Genomic DNA, 17,188 nt, shown 5'->3' with positions numbered 1-17,188 from the left:
GGTTGTTCGAGTATCAAATGCATTTGTTGACAACTTTATTAACAGTCGAAAGAGAGATGTCAACTAGCTGCGAATCATTTGTGTCAATAATAATGAGTATTACCAGTATGCAGTATATAAAATTTAGTTTATGATGGCTCAATTAGTGTTGAGCGCAAGTTTCGTTGGTGTGATCAATTCATTTAATGCAAACAAGAATATAAGGAGAAGAAAATAGTGAAAATAAGAAGCGATTAAATTACGACTAAAATGAGGTTAAGTGAGCGCCAAAAATTGTGCCGAATTTTTTGAGCTTTTGTTAGTTTTGAAGTTTCTACAGCAAGTAGTATTATATCTTTAGTCGAACGAAAAGTACGTATGGCTCACACGTAGAAGGAAGAGTCGTGATAAAAATGAAGTTAACTCCAGCGTACGGTTTTCTGCATTTATTGCTGCTTTTCGATTACATAAGCGCAGAGGCACAAAATTTTACTGAACCAGTATTCCATAACTTATTATCAAAATCGAACTTAGCGAAAATAAATTCCACAAACGCGTCAACTAAGAAGGGATTTAACTCCAAATCATGCAACACAAATTCGCTGAACACCTTCAACGCTGGCAGCGGCACCACCACATTGCGTCCGATCGTGGAGCGTGTGTTTTCACGTAAAAAACGTTTTCTTCTCGCACCAGCCAAAACTCGTCTAAAATTTACAATGCAACTTGCTAAGAGATTGCTAGCGACCTATCCTAGTGGTTTTAATTTCAATATTGAAATGGCTCTTTATTACCCCATGATCACTAGTCGCCTCGATCTAATACCGAAACGTTTACGTCCGACGACCACGCCGAAACCTAAACCGAAGGGTCCCACGCCGCCGCTTATCATACAGATTCCGGGTTCTTTAATAAGGTACAAAGGCAAACCAGCTGCAAAGCCGGCGAAAGTGCAACGCATCGACGAGTCGAATCAGCCTTTGCTGTGGGTGGATACGAAGCCTATGGAACCTTTAGTAGTGCCAGTAGCAGCCTCAGCAGTTTCGAAATACTATACACAGCCATATAAGTGGCAGAAATGGTCCAAGTACGGCGCACCTGGTTATGCGCAGCGTTATGAGTGGTCACCAGCAAATCAATGGCCCGACAGGCGGCCCGATTGGTTCTCGCAAGATACGAAGTGGAGTAAATGGACAACTACGCCGCTACCATGGACGTCAAGCAAGAAATGGCAGCAAAAGGCTAACAAGTGGCAACAATGGGAGCATACGCAAGCTGCGGCCGACGGGTTGGTACAAGGCAGTCGCTGGAAACGTGATACGGAAAATGGCCAAGAGCCCAAAGCGCTGGAAGGTAATGATTTTAATGAAGCCGATCTGAGCTCTGTTGATGTTTTAGAGGAGTTGGATGAAATAGAACCGTTATATATGCATTTTCCTGAACTAGAAGATCATCATGAGTGGAAGCATTATCATAATTATCGCGATCGCAGACAACTGTATCATCAGCTGCATGGTTTGAGCAATATGTGAGTGTGTGTCATTATGATAAAGTTTTTAATATTAGATAAAATTGAAAAGTGTTCTAAAAAATATTGAGGTATCATGAAGAAAGATATCGGATTGTTCCTAACTTTATTGTGTATTCAAAGTGTTTGGTTCTTGGTTATGCTCTTGCATTTGATGGAGATTTTTTTTTATAAATTTCGTCACCTTACAGCCTTGGTATAGATTTGAAGTCCTGCATTATGCGCGCAATCTGTGATTGCAAACGATTTTTGCTGCCACCAGGATACTCATTAGCGCAGGATATTCTCCGTGTGATGTTTACGTAAGTAAAAAAAACTTAAATTGCATTTAATGAAAAATTAATAATAGAAATTAAGGAAATAATATAAATTTATTTAAAATATAACAAGTAAGGAAGGGCCAAGTTCGGGTGCAACCGAACATTTCATATTCTTACAACTTGCAATGATTAAAATCAGGGAACTACCTAGTACTGGGGCGAGTTTTCACCCGATTTTATTCATTCTAAGCTCAAAGATGCACCGTTATAAGAAGCACAAGCTCTATGAATTTTACTAAGATGACTCTGATATGGGCTGATATATGCGGTATGAAGTCAACCGGAAGTTCGAAAATCTTTGTATTGGGGCTAAGAAAAGTATTGACCCGATTCAACCCATTTGTAGCACACAGACATAATACTATCAGGAAAGGATTCTCTATGAATTTCAATTATGATCGGCCATCTTTAAACTTGTCTTTCCTTTTTACAAAGGAGAGGATATACCAAGTTCCATCAAGATATATAAATTTTTACTCAAGTTATAGTTTGATCATTTATATATAAACGGTGAACCATTTCGAGTTTCTTTTCTTAAAAAAACACAGAAACTTCAAATTTAATGGGGAACGTTTATTATCATTCGAAAACATATTCTTTGGTACCTATTTTTTCAAGATTATCTCTTTCAAATGTTTTCCGCGCTACGTCTCAGTTGGTCCGTCCGCTGGGTCCAATTTGCCATTACTCGTCCGATCATTTCGACTGGTAACTGGTGAATGACACGCGTGATGTTTTCCTCCAAAGCCTGAAACGAAGTGAGATTGTTCGCATAGACTTTAGACTTTACATAACTCCACAGGAAAAAGTCTAACAGCTTGATATCCCACGATCTACGTGTCTTATTCTTATTTGCATCATTTTCTTACGTTCTTATTTGCATCATTTTTGAAGAAATATGGACCGATGATTCTACCGATCTACAAACCACACCGAACCGTTGTTATTTTTGGATGAAATGGCAGCTATTGATTCTCTTCAGGTTGCTCTTCGTCTCCAATGCGGCAATTTTGCTTTCTCACATAACCATTGAACCAAAAATGGGCCTCATCGCTGAAAAAAATTTGGCTCGAAAGCGTCGGATCTCGTTGGAACTTTTCAAGAGCTCAGACAACGAAGCGATGTCGCCTGGGATGGTCGAGCGGCTTTAGTTCTTGCACAAGCTGTATTTTGTACGCTTTCAGTTTAAGATCTCGACGTAAAATTCACCAAATCGTTCTATACGTAATTCCGAGTTGCTGCGAACGGCGCCGAATCGACTCTCCACGGTTTTCGTGTGCACTATCAGCTACGACTGCTATATTTTCTTCACTGCTGGACGTGATCGATTCGATCGAATATTATCCAATAATGAATGCAGGGTCTCAAGATGGGGGATGGTGTTGCAAATATGTAGTAGGCTCAGTACTGTTGACCATAATATCGTAATCGTTGAACGATTTGTAAACGTTGTTCAGGCGTAAGACTTTCCATGCTGAAATATTGTCAAATATTATTGTCAAAAATCTGCCTTCCGTTTTTTTACTCTTCATTCAGTGCTTTATAAAAAGTGTTACAGTGATCGGATTTAGTTCAAATGAGCGCCGTTTCGTTCGATAATCTGTTTCCATCTTGACGGCAACTTCATAATACCCCCCTCGTAGAAGCCCCCCTCCTTATTTGCGAAGAACTCGGACAGCCACTTTTCACAAGCCTGCTTCAAGCGGTCCAGTTGTTCGCAGTAGATGGTAGAATTAAGCGTCTTAGTGGATGATTTCCTTCAAATCCTACCAAACACACAGCAAAACCTTCCTGGCCGTCAATCCCGGCTTGGGCACTGTTTGGGACGATTCACTGGCCTTCGACTACGACCGTTTTCGCTTGATATTGTGGTATGTAATCCATTTTTCGTCGCCAGTCACCACCCGCTTCAAAAATGGGTCGAGTTCGTTCCATTTCAGCAGCATATCGCAGGCGTTGATTCGGTCCTGAAGGTTTTTTTGCATCAAGTCATGCGGCACCCAAACATCAAGATCTTTTTTTATTTATCCAGCCTTCTGCAGATGGTTTAAAATGGTTTGGTGACTAGCTCCCATCTTCTGGGCGATATCACGAGATGCCACATGCCGGTTTAACTCACAGGTCGTCCGCCGGTTGGCTTATCCATGGTGTCGTTTTCACCCGCTCTGAATCGTCGAAACCATTCCTCTGCAGTTCGAAGTGATAGAGTACCATATCCCAAAACACCATTAATCTCACGGAAAGTTTCTCTAACGGATTTGCCTTTAACGAAGGAAAACTTTAAAACAACGCAAATTTCGGCGTTAATGAACTCCATATTTACACGTCTATAACTGTTAAATGCAATATCTAAACTAATTATGCATAGCGTTGTTTTTTAGGTTATGTCAAGACCTTTCAAAGATGTATATAGCCGCTACTTGGATCTATTTTAGTCGACATACTCAAGAGTAAGGTGAACAAACTATTATACTCTGTAGCAACATGTTCTAAGAGTATAAGAGTATAACTCAAGATATGAATTATAGAAACTAAATATTGAAAAATAAATAATTAAATAATAATTTCATTACATACATATTTGACATGAAAAAAGGTGTAACCTAATATAACGTACACATACTTCTTTCGTCACAGATTTCCAACAAAAACTGGTTTGGAGGACGATTACAGTCGCATCGTGCAAACCGATTACGAAACATGTGACCACCAATTAAAGAATGCGTGTCCATTTAATGTGCTCTCATGGCTAATGGGACAGAAACAGAGCTAAACAATTTGGAACTCAGCAATCATAGTGATAATGGATTCATAATTCAATAAAAAAAAAAAATTGTTTAATCATGATTCAACAAATGTTTTCTTTATAAAAGAGTATGGGTGATGTTCTCTCGTATTTAACTTTTATTTCTCCAATTATCTTGAAAGGTCAATATTATACCATATTTCTTCTATTGAATGAATTGCGACTTCCAAAGCGATTGCCGACAGAGCGCATACTCTTCGGCACAGCTGCCTTGGAATGCATTGGCCGCGTCATAGCGTTTATCTTTGTAATGTATGCGATTCTCCATTACGTCCTCATCCAAAGCTTCGGGTATTGTAAAAAGAGCGCGCATTAGTTCACCAACAAAAGTGCCGGGCGCGCGCTCATTCGATTTTTGTCCCGTTTCGCAGAGAGCGCGTAAGATGCAGTGATGGCTGTTTGGTATTTCAAGTCTGTAAAAAAAATTAAAATCAAATTTGTTTTTACAATTACAATTAATAAATTAAATTTCGCTTCATTTCTAATTGTTAGTTCTTGAGTTAAGGAAGCGATTGAAGTTTCTATGATTTTCATGTCGTAGAAAAACTCGATAGTTTAAAGTATATATGTAAATGATCAGTCGTCTGTTTAAGGACAGTTTATACATATTAAGGCTAAGGTTTATCTGCTATACATCCTATTAATACTTCATCTCATATTTTTTCGTAAACTTGGCCTATAAATGTAACAATCGCAGTATACCTGCTCACAACTGGAAAAATTCTATCTATTATTTTATGGGAAATATCTCATGTTCAAATATCTCAAGGAAAGTGCTCATGTTGCACCGACCAACTGAAGCCACTGGGTTTATGTATTTAAATTTTTTCAAATTTTATATTTTTCTTCTTTTTTTATTTTTTTGTGAACCTAAACGTTCAAACGTAGACTTACATAAAGCTCTAACTTTTATAGCTGCATACAAAGAAATATATGCACTTCAACCGGCTTTTCTTACAAATGTCCAATGTCATGTGCCGGCTTAAATGTTCGGCAACTCAACTGCTTATGACACTGCTGTCAAACAGCTATTATTTATTGAATCGAACCTGAAGTGAAAAAATTAGAACCATTAACATAGTCTAATCTAAACAAATAGGTAAAAGAGCTAGACCATTTGTTTTTATTTTCCGAATGTGAAAATATGTTTGCACTTTGTGTTTTCTTATTAAAATGACTCCCACATTCTTTGATAAAAAAGTATGTTTCCCCATCTGTCAACCGAAAAAAAAGTCTGGTTAATTTTGTTGCTTTGACTTACTAAGTCGGTGTCTGATTGATTGAACAACCTCTACCAATCCATGCTGATTAAAGCTTATACTCACTATTATCTTAGTTCTTGTAAGAGTTTCTAATCTTTCTTATCTTTTTAATTGTTTTTCGCTAAAAAGTTACTCTTATAGCAGTCGCTTTCACTAGTTTCTCCTAACATTTTACTTTTCCCTAGTCTTTTTCATTTGGAATAGCTGTTTTGACAGCAGTATCATAAGCAGTTGAGTTGCCGAACATTTAAGCCGGCACATGACATTGGACATTTGTAAGAAAAGCCGGTTGAAGTGCATATATTTCTTTGTATGCAGCTATAAAAGTTAGAGCTTTATGTAAGTCTCCGTTTGAACGTTTAGGTTCACAAAAAAATAAAAAAAGAAGAAAAATATAAAATTTGAAAAAATTTAAATACATAAACCCAGTGGCTTCAGTTGGTCGGTGCAACATGAGCACTTTCCTTGAGATATTTGAACATGAGATATTTCCCATAAAATAATAGATAGAATTTTTCCAGTTGTGAGCAGGTATACTGCGATTGTTACATTTATAGGCCAAGTTTACGAAAAAATAGATGAAGTATTAATAGGATGTATAGCAGATAAACCTTAGCCTTAATATGTATAAACTGTCCTTAAGCAGACGACTGATCATTTACATATATACTTTAAACTGTTTTTTTTTATGTTAAGAACTTTGTTGCAAATTTCGTATACCCTGTGCAGAGTATAATGAACTAGTACTAGGGCTAAAAGTTTCAAAACTGAACCAGTGCAGTACTAGTTCATTTTCCCACGAAGTATGACACTTTGTTGTAATCTGAAATGTTGATGTGATCAATTCCTTCTTCAGCCCGCAGATGCACATAACAAACGTTTATCTGATGCAAGATAAAACCATTTTGTAGAAACATGTGCACATGTGTACGTATGTGTGCATATTGTATACCATATATAGATTGCAAGCCATTTGAAGTTTGTCTTTTGTTAATGGCTTACTATGAAATTTCACTTGTGTTACAAGATAGTAATTCCTGCTGACAACTGAATCAAAATTGTGAAGCCATGAATTTGAAGACAATCGCTGCTAGTAGCTGCACATATCTCTTCACATACATGCACCATACACAAATGCACATATACATACATATGTACATATACATGTATAAACCTTTGTAATGATTACTTTCATCGTATCTGATTGCTCTGCCATACAGTTTTAGGTGCATCACCATTTGAATACATACACACATTCATATAAGTTAGTATTTATATGGAATAATACGGTAGTATGTATCTTACGATCTGTTAGGTATACTCCCATGTGCATTTCAGCATTGCGTAATCAAATATTTTTATTATTTCAAGTGAAACAAATTGAAAATTGATTGGCAATTACTGTGATTGTTTCGCATTTTATAGTCGTCATGCAAAAACTGTAAACGTTTGTACACCTATGCATGCAGTTTGTATTGTTTTTGTCAAGGCCAAGCGCTTCTAAAATTCTAAATGCTTTAAAATTCCATAGACTTACTGTAATTCAAGGTGACTGTAATAATATATTTCTAAATAAATTATAGTTTTATTTTGACATTGACGGATTTTTACTGACTTTCTGTCGAGAAACAGAAATACTTTAAAGAAAGTCTTCGTGAAACTGAGCGCGTCATTCTACACTCGATTCCCTGAAAACAAAAAGGTGATCAAAGGTTTATGTGTGGTTATATAAAAACATAAGCCCATAGCAAATACATATTTCCTCTTAGCATCTAGATAGTATGTAAAACCCCGATCTGTGACATGGTGTGTATAATTTGTGTAATTTGTTTAACCATCATTTTTTCTGGAGCTTGTGTTTATATCTAGCTGTTTACGTGTTATCCCATGAAACCGTAAATAAATTGTGACAAAAAAGCACCCGGAAATTGTACTTAAATTTCCAGGGTAAATGATACTTCAAAATGTGTATTTAGCTAAGTTGTTAGGACTGTCTTTAAGGGGTTACATGGGTTTAGGGGTTTCAAAAAATCAATATTTTTTATTGCCTTCTTAAATTGTACAACACCTCTATAATATTATCCTAAATTCTCAAGTCAATCCGAGTAATTGTTTCGGGGATACAGCCCTGAGAACTTGGGCGCTCGGGGCTAGGCTAAGTGCGCCGTCTTTAAATGCGTGGGAATTCCGATTTCACATTCATAAACATCATTATTACTGCCGTTGAGACAAGGGTTTTTGAGTTTGACATGCAAACAAGTCAACAATTATCGGAATGCAATCCGTTTTTAGTCGATCGAAGAGCTCTCTGAATTTTCTGAAGGAGCTTAGTAAAAAAAGCAATTTCATGCAATTTCACTCTCTCGCCTCACTTAGAAGATTTTCTGCAAGTGATACTAAAACTGCGTACGTTTATTAAATACAGTTATCTTGCCTTCATTACTTTCTCTTTCCTTTGCTATATTACTCGACCTTATCAGTGCTGGCAACTCAGCTCTATTGCAACTTCCGGTTACTCGTTGCCGGTTGTCATTGCAGATCGAAACAGAGAAGGATGTTTTACGTAAATACAGCCAAATAGGATTGTCGTTAATGACTGCCAGCAATATGCAGATGATGTTGCCCGTTTCAATTTGCGTTTGTTCGTATGTAGTTGTTGCACCAACAAGACTTTTCCTTACTTTTCTAAGCTATATTGGCAAATGTTGATTGGTTCCAATGAAGTGGCTAAGCTACACTTGTGGTTTTGGAAAATGCAGTATACACCAATTGTATATATATTGACGTGAATGTTTGGATGGGTTTGGGTTCGGGAACCACAGTTGACAGCTGCTGCTAATAATAATTCGACTGAGATATTTGGAAAACAATATTTTGTTAAAGTGGTTCGTTGTAGATCCTAACACTTGTTAGCATAGTTCTTTCTAAGTGTGCCGCAAATTGAACCGACGTATGGGACGACTTCCGAAGTTCCAAGAGGATCCGACGATTTCGAGCCAAAACAAGTCGGCGCCACTTATCACACATTACAACAATAAATGGACTTATTGAGAGAACACTTCGGTGAGCAGATAATTTCAAGTTTTGGGCCGGTCAATTGGCCACCAAAATCGTGTGATATCACACAGCTAGACTTTTTCCTGTGGCGATATGTAAAATCTAAAGTCTATGCGGACAATCCCGATTCGACTCAGACCTTGAAGCAAAACATCACGCGTGTCATCCGCTAGTTACCAGTCGAAATGCTCAAAAGAGTCATCGATAATTGAGATAATTGGGATGCAACATCTGAGACGTAGCCGCGGCCAACATTTGAAATGATAATCTTCCAAAAATAAATGCTAAAGAATGTTCTTTTGTATGATAACAAACATTCCCCATTAAGCTTGAAGTTTCCGTGTTTTCCTTTAAAAAAAGTAGGAAACTTTGAAATGGATCTCCCTCGAAATTCTGAGTCGGTCTTAACTTCGCTTGAAGTACAATTATTCGTTATGATTTTTAGTATGAAGCCGATAGCTTGGAGTTTCGAAGTACATTTTTAACGTAGCTGAATTAACTAAAGCTAATAATTTTGTACGCTCTTCTTTAACATCCCCCGTATTTGCATTACTTTTTTCTATATACTTGTAGTCTAGCCTTTAACGACGCCGCAGCCGTGGGTAGTAAGTACTGCTCCTGAGCCTAATAGCTTGAAAGTCGTGAATGCAAAAGCTAACATCGCTGCATGCAGATCAAACAAATCACCTTAATGCCATGTATCGACTTGAAAGTAATCTCGTTGCTGTCTTTACTCCACTCTGAAGATATTTGCAATTTTTCCACGCTTACTTACACACACATGCACACTACCAAATATATATGGTTGGTATGTATGTAAGCAAACATGCCAGTACGTTTTCTTCGAAGAAATTCTGTATTTGCAAATGTATTGCCATTTCAAACAGCACGTTTACGACATTTCTCACTAAGAGTTTGGGCGAGGCGTGCGGCAGAGCCGACGCAAGCAATGCGAGGTAAACACGGAAAAGTCTTATGTTTACGCATACTTATGTGTGTGTATGTATGTATTTGCAGCCAGAATGAATGTGTCACTTACTTGTCCAGATACTTTTCAATCTTTTCGTAGAGCGTTTGGCGTGTTCGACGATGATGGCGTACATGTATGCGCTCCATGCGACTCAACTCGTTGCCGACGATGCCGCTGCGCCGATAGCGACGATGTGGCGTTGACTCTTGCGCTTCGCTATGATTTCTGCCATGCGAAGTTTTGTTGCTGCTGCTGTTGTTTTTGTTTTTGTTGTTAATGTGCATTGCTGCAGCTGTCTGTGCCGTTGCAGGTTCATCTGCTATGCTGCGCTTACCGAAAACCGGATAAATTCGATGTTTCCGTGCTGCGGCAGGTGGCTGTTGATAAAATCCGGATGCGGCTTGTTTTTGCTTTTGTTGCGCTTGCTTTGGTTTTTGTTGCTTAGCTGTTCCTTGTTGTTGGTTTTGTTGTCGTTGGTGCATTGGCTGACTGCTGGTGCCACTGTCAATACGTCTTGAGGGAATTGGTTTTCTACGCAATGAATGCGATAGTCTGCAAAATGAAAACAAAATGCACAAAGCGCGTACTTATAGATATATATACATATGTATGTATGTATATGTTTAGTATACATATATGTTTTTATACGCGTGTACATGAAAGTCCTCAACATGCGTATTTAAGCCCGTTTAAGTGAAGAAAGTGAGCTTAAAAGAGTAAGGAAGCGGCTACGCTTGAGTGGATATACAACCCGCGGAGTGTATGAAAGTCATTATTATCAGTTCGAGTCTTTCATATATTGCTAAGGAATCATTTACAGGAAATTTTTAACACAATTTTAGTTTCCAAACAAAATCAATTTGAGTACAAATAGTCAAATGGTTGATTTTTGCTCACGAACTAACAGAGATTTAGATTATGACACGTGCTACTCCTTTTTCTGTTCGATCTCGCCTTCCTTCCATCAAATTTTAATCACTAGATCAATTTATTTCTTTTAAATGGATATTGCTACAACCTCCTATGTCTGACTTCCTTCTGTTGGAGCAAATAATTCGGACTGTAGAGTTGAATATAGATGGCAGAATCTTCTGCAAAAGTGTGCAACTGCAACTGGGTACGCCTCAAAATCCAACGCAGAACAACTCTTGCCAACGGATGCTACGTCGGATTGAGTCGGCAATTGAGAAGTAAAGTTCTGTCGAGACGAACAAAGACCAATTTTACGAGTTTTTGACGAAGATTTATGGTTCTTTGCGTATTGGCAACCACCAATACCGTAGTCGATGGAACGATGAGCTGTACGAGATATACGACGACATTGACATAGTTCAGCGAATTAAAAGACAGTGGCTGCGCTGGCTAGGTCATGTCGTCTGATGGATGAAAACTCTCCAGCTCTGTAAGTATTCGACGGAATACCACCACTCCGTTGGAAATACCAGATGGAGAAGAACCTGGCTACATTTGGAATAATGAACGACTGGCGTACTGTTGCAAACTCCGCTATAACTGCGTAAGCGGCGTCTATGCCAATAAAGAAGAAGAATTGTGTGTGGAAAATCGTCATTTCATCGTCGAGTTAGTGAAATTTGGTTACAAGAACAGACACAGAACTAGATGGGTTTAGATCTTTGCCCTGAAATAGAGACTTAAGAAAACTCGTTCAGTAATTCCATTCGACTATTGACTATGGAACAATTATAATATCGTATTAAAATATCTGCTGAAACCAAATTGTTTCTTGATAAGTTTCAGCTTTTTACAAATTTCAGTAAGGAAAGCTGGGTATTATTGCTTCTATAGGAAGTGCTTTTCAGAAATCTATTGAGAATAGTTTATGTTTAGTCGATTTCCTGTTAATGGTACTGCAAGGTTTGTTGATGTAAGGACGAACCAGGTTATTTGAGATAGGTTCGTTTAGGCTTGCTTATCTACAGAGAGTGGATGGAGCATGCGACTCGCCAGCGGAACTTTCAATATTTATTTAACAAAAGTGGCTACAGAATCTATCATTTGGAGCGACCTTTCATGCGGAAGTATTTGCAGAAAATGTTCTTAGAAGCAATAGATGTTGCCGGAAGAATGCATTATGGACATACAGGATCGCCATGATCATGTGTAACATACTCGAAGGAAAACACGTATACTTTTTACAAACACGTCTCGAAAGGAATGAAGGACGGTGGCAGATCACAACCTACTGAGCGGCTGGGAATAATTAACGACAATCCATGCAGAAAGTGCAAGGAAGTACGCTGGAATACTTCCTATCCTTTTGTACATTATCTAGAACTCGCCTAAGATATCTAGGAGCTTCACTGTTCAAGGATCTAGATGAACTATAAAAATTAGATTTCAAGTTCTCCATAGTTCTTTAAGTTCACAAAAGATATTGATACGACGAATATCAGCCGATTTTAAACGGAATCTCCTTCTGGCACTACTAAGGAGCAGTATGACATGATAGCCGGTCAGTATGACCTAACCTTACCTTATCTACAGACAGTTAACATTTGTTTTTAAACTTTTGCAATATGTTTGACCGAGTTTAACCACCTAAGCTTGTGGGTGACGAAACTGATAAACAAATGCTTTCAACTTTTGGATTATATTATAACCTTCTCCATACTAATGTTAACTGTTGTTGGGTTTTTAATTTTCTTGGAGGTGGTCTTAAGAAGTATAAGTAGCAGGATTAGAAAAAACTAACTTGAACCTTATCGATTTAGGTATTCAAATGATTTTAGTGTCCGTGAGTGAATTATTGGTAGCATTGATGAAAGTGGTTACACTTTTTTTGCCTCTATTATGTTACCAAAAATAAACTGTAAGTGGACGTGGATATACTAAAAACAAAATCGATTTACTTAAATGCCTAGAAGTAGAAATTGCAGTTGAGTTGCGGCACAGTAAACTCTCTGCTGCATGTTACATGTGTATGTAGATATGTATATTCTTTGTATTTGATGTGCACCATTTTGTGGTAGCTGAGACTACATTTTCACATGCCTCACAACACATGACGTACTCGTACATGCCACACTCTATCACCACATTCAATATCAATTGATTTCACTTTAGCACTGCACTTACCTCGATCCCAGATTCCACCAGGGATACTGGTTGCTCCCGTTCTGCGCCTGAGGCCTGTTATTGTAGATTGAAGATGCTCGCTGTTGTGGTTGTGGCGTCCACTTGTTGAAAGGATGCACTTTCAGCGTTCTTAAGTTATTATTCTTGTTGCTGCTTTTGTGTAATTTGTTTTTATTGCCGCCACCATAGTAGTGTTGGTCCTTGCGCCGCCAATCGTTCGGCTGTTGCCGGTAATAACCGCCAACTGGTCGTCGTGTCGCTTGTGTGCGGTAGTAACTGTCTGTAGGACGTCGGAACATATGAGTTTTCTTGTTATTGTAATCATATTTTTTGGTGCCCTTATAATAATAATATTTCGGATGCATTGGCGCCTGGAAAGCTGGCGGTAGTCGGGCCGTAGCTTTCGCGTAGTAATATTTGGAGTCGTCACTCTTTCTTGCAGCCGGATTTGTCAATGTCATGATATTGATGTAGTTTGGTTGTAGACTCTTTGCCGGTTGCAACGTTTGTTGTTTTGTTGTTTGTGTTGAATGCGCTTTCGTCTCCACATAAATAATGCGCGATTCGGTGTCGTTCCGCCGCAAGTCGTTTGCGGGTTCTCTCAAACGGGTGGCGATTTCTTCGATAACGTCTCCTTGTGGCTTACTGGGTAATTCCCAAGCCAAGGCAACGGTTATGCCGAGAATAAGGTAGTTGGTATAATCCGCAACGCCGTAGATACCATCATAAACTGCGGCAAGGGAGAGAAGAGAGGAAAGTAAGAGAGGGGATATTGAGTGATATTCGTCACAGTAAAACACAAAGTCAAGTGGGCTTACGCTTGCCGAATCGAACTGTGATTTTATAGATATACAACGAGTAGCTACATTAACTTTTCATTGGATTACCAATATAGCAGCGTATATAAACCATATGTATGTACCTATATAAAGTGGAGTAGAGTTTGATAAATTCCTTGTAAAATACGACGATGTCGCAAGCAAACATTAAGTGCCGTGGTAACATTATAATATTATGTATACGTTGTGGTTGTTGTAATAATAATATAATTAAGGAAGTGACTGGTTGATTGCGAATGTTGAACCGAGACTAGCACGTGATGTTTTCGAGGTAGACGACAGGCAAACTCATATGGATAGATTGAAGTTTTTATTATTTTCTTAGGAAAAACACCAAGAACTTTCGAGTGCCTACAAAATGTGCGTTTAAAATTTCTTATGTGTTGTCAGATGTCTAAAATTTAAGCGTGCTGTACCCAATAAAGAAGACGGTCGTAAATCGCACCAATCTTTATAAAGTCAGCCCACTCAGAGAGAAGCTTTGACCTAATATCTTCACATTTATCGGATTCAAAATGCGAATCTTATTTTAGATTATGTATTTGAGAGGTTATGAAAAATTGAAATACTTCTTGGTATTGGAAGACTCTCTAAAAGCCTTACAACATAACTGGTCAATTGAAAAGTCCCCTGCCTACCATAGCAAAACAGATTATTTTGCAAAATTCTTTTTTTTATTAGTTCCCTTCAAGGATAATACACTTATAGCCCACTAACTTTTCGATATAATTTTTGTAGTAAGAGTATCTTTAGCTTCAAAATAGGCACAGTTTCGGCGATCACCTCTTCATTCGACGAAAAGTCCTTCCTAGCGAGCATTCTTCAATATACTACACAAAAATCATTTCAAGCGCATCCCAAAATACAGACTTTTTAAATTTGACTTTCGATTGGACTTCGGAGTGATTTTTCATCAATGTCACATAGCGATGCAAAAAAGTCGGGTTAATTACGCTTGAACATCTCCAAATACTACTTAGAATCATAAAACGTGGTTGTTTTTGGACAAAAGTGGCTACTCGGGGCAGCCACGTTGCACAGAGCTTTCTCATATTGGTGAATGGTATGATTCAGTTTATATCCCCAGAGTGCTTGCTATCATGAACAACTTCACTTTATGTTCATCCAAAATTATTTTGTAGACTTTTTTGATGTTTTCGTCGGTAAAAAGCACTCCACTGCATTCACTGTCTTCGGTACTCATTTCACCACGCCTAAACTTAGCATATCAAACCTTATTAATTGATTTTACTGAGGAAGTATCCGGAAACTGAACTTCGAAGTCGTATATAATTTCGTCTATCTTGGAACAAGTATTAACATCAACAATGTCAGAATTTCAACGCAGAATAACTCTTACTAAACTTCGTACTGAGTAGGCAATTGAGTAGTAAAGCTTTCTCTCGACGAACAAAAACCACTCATTATTTCGGCCCTGCTATATTGTGCATGAGGAAAGTAGACCGTCCCTGCAATCGACGCCATATTTTTTCCCGCTCTTTTGACACTTCTGATCATGGAAATCATGGAAAGACATAGGATCCAACATTGAGTCGAAATTATAAAAATTTTCTATCGAAATTTGGAGTCACTGGTGACGTCTTTATGGCGAATTTTGCAAAAATATCTTTGTCTACATCCTTACAAGATCAAATTGACGCAAGAACTGAAGCCGCTTGACCACCAGAATCGTCATATGTCCGTGAAATGGTCTGAGCAACAACTTGAAAACGTTACTGTGGATGGGAATCGCTACCGCTCAATGAAAACCGAATATTTGTGGCCCGAATTGGATGATATGGACTTGGACAATATGTCACAATCGATTTATAGAAACCCAAGTTTGGTGAACGTGTTATCTCACGAAATGGCCCAGTCAGTTGGGTGTCTCGGTCGTTCGATTTGACGTTGTTAGACTATTTTCTGTGGGGCTACGACAAGCCATCGACGATTGATGAACTTCGTACGAATATCGAACTTAAAATTGCAGCAGTATCGGCCGATTTATGCTTGAAAACCGTCGAAAATTGCGTTCAGCGTCTGGACTTCTTCAAGCGAGCCCGTGGTGGCCATGCAAAAGAAATTGAGTGCCATACATAATGGCATCCAATGTACTTTCAAAGGAATAAAGAATTTCCCAATCCGTCTTTGTTTTATTCAAAAAAACATTTGTAGCGTTCTTATTGAAAAACCCATTATTCCATCTCATTTTTAAACTATTGACTCACTTGAAGACCCTTAACTACAGCTGCATTTAAACTTATGTCCATACCTCAAAGCTGTAGACATTCATGCGAACTGTGAATACATTAGATTACGTGAAATTAGATTTCGGTTTTAATATTCGCAGTTTATTTGCTACCTGAAATCCATTTATATTCACTTTGTACCACGCTCTTTAGCTTTCATAGACACATACATACATGCACCCACGCATGCAGCGCTGATATTGTGTCCAGTGACACTTCAACTCGCAACAGACTTACCCAATTGAAATGAGCTGCCCTCCGGAAAGATCAAATAACGACGTTTGCGCGAAAGTAAACGGTCCGGCGCAGCAGCTGCATTCACCGTTGATGAAGCGGATGCCAGTGCCGCCTTGTGCTCTTCCTGCAATTTGCGCTCTATCAGCTGGGCAAAGTCTTCGCTGTTATTGTTGCTGTTACCATTGCTGTCAATAGCTTTTGCATGCAACATTGTTGTAGTGGCAACACTGTCGTTATGCGGCAACACTTCATCAACAAAAGCGGATGCGGATGTTGTCCTTGCCACAGCTTCTGCTGCTGTTGTTGTTGTAGTCGCTGTTACGTTAGTAAAGTCTCTTAAAACGTGTGTTGTTGTTGTTGTGTCGCTTGGCATTGCAGTTGCTGACACAATAATTGACGCAATTTGTTGGTGCTGCTCGCGCGGCGTGTGCTGTGACAGTGTTACCAATATGTTGAGCAAAATGAAATATGTTTGTATGTGGCGCGTGTGCATTTTGTTCGCATAAATTGTATTTAACGCTGCGTAGCTTTTAGTTTTTATTATTTTTAATATAAATATAATTTTATAATTTGATACTAATTACTTTTTTATTTTTTTTTAGTTCAAAAATTTTAATTTTTTCAATATTTTTGTTTCGAAATTTTTTTCATGTTTTCATATTTGTACTTCAATAATTAATAAAATGAATAAATTTGTGCCATTTTCGGTAATATTACCGTCCTTGTCACTTTTCACCAATTCAACCAAATAACTGCACTTCACTGCACAAATCAACTCGTCACAATTGCAACTTTGCGTCAGTCCAGTTCAACTAAACTCAAATAAAATTCACTCTGCCGCCAAA

At 38.2% G+C, this 17,188-nt stretch overlaps 3 protein-coding genes across 4 annotated transcripts in view; 2 read left to right on the top strand and 1 right to left on the bottom strand.

Annotated features, from left to right (window-relative positions):
- Window positions 1-17,188, top strand: part of LOC105232961 (uncharacterized) — a 99,642-nt gene that overhangs the window by 19,163 nt on the left and 63,291 nt on the right. The window lies entirely within an intron of this gene.
- Window positions 122-4,716, top strand: LOC105232962 (uncharacterized). The gene is made up of 3 exons (XM_011214877.4): window positions 122-1,507; window positions 1,699-1,809; window positions 4,465-4,716. The coding sequence occupies exons 1-3, from the start codon at window positions 393-395 to the stop codon at window positions 4,598-4,600; spliced, it is 1,362 nt and encodes a 453-aa protein (XP_011213179.2). The 5' UTR covers window positions 122-392; the 3' UTR covers window positions 4,601-4,716.
- LOC105232974 (uncharacterized) lies at window positions 4,714-17,037 on the bottom strand. Its single transcript, XM_029553267.2, has 4 exons — window positions 16,344-17,037; window positions 13,019-13,748; window positions 9,992-10,474; window positions 4,714-5,046 (listed from the first exon to the last, which is right to left on the bottom strand). Exons 1-4 carry the CDS (start codon window positions 16,834-16,836, stop codon window positions 4,779-4,781), a joined length of 1,974 nt encoding a protein of 657 aa, XP_029409127.2. The 5' UTR covers window positions 16,837-17,037; the 3' UTR covers window positions 4,714-4,778.

Source organism: Bactrocera dorsalis, chromosome 2, assembly GCF_023373825.1.
Source record: "Bactrocera dorsalis isolate Fly_Bdor chromosome 2, ASM2337382v1, whole genome shotgun sequence".
In the NCBI taxonomy this organism is placed as follows: domain Eukaryota; kingdom Metazoa; phylum Arthropoda; class Insecta; order Diptera; family Tephritidae; genus Bactrocera; species Bactrocera dorsalis.
This window is presented reverse-complemented; position numbering and strand designations above follow the sequence as displayed.

What these genes read in the sequence shown, in the direction of transcription:
- LOC105232962 (XM_011214877.4), top strand. Translation starts at nt 393, where the DNA reads ATGAAGTTAACTCCAGCGTACGGTTTTCTGCATTTATTGCTGCTTTTC. An exon ending in CTGCATGGTTTGAGCAATAT is followed by an intron (nt 1,508 to 1,698) that starts GTGAGTGTGTGT and finishes GTCACCTTACAG; the next exon opens with CCTTGGTATAGATTTGAAGT. An exon ending in ATTCTCCGTGTGATGTTTAC is followed by an intron (nt 1,810 to 4,464) that starts GTAAGTAAAAAA and finishes CTTTCGTCACAG; the next exon opens with ATTTCCAACAAAAACTGGTT.
- LOC105232974 (XM_029553267.2), bottom strand. Translation starts at nt 16,836, where the DNA reads ATGCACACGCGCCACATACAAACATATTTCATTTTGCTCAACATATTG. An exon ending in TGGTGGAATCTGGGATCGAG is followed by an intron (nt 10,475 to 13,018) that starts GTAAGTGCAGTG and finishes TTCATTTTGCAG; the next exon opens with ACTATCGCATTCATTGCGTA. An exon ending in ATTGAAAAGTATCTGGACAA is followed by an intron (nt 5,047 to 9,991) that starts GTAAGTGACACA and finishes TTTTTTTTACAG; the next exon opens with ACTTGAAATACCAAACAGCC.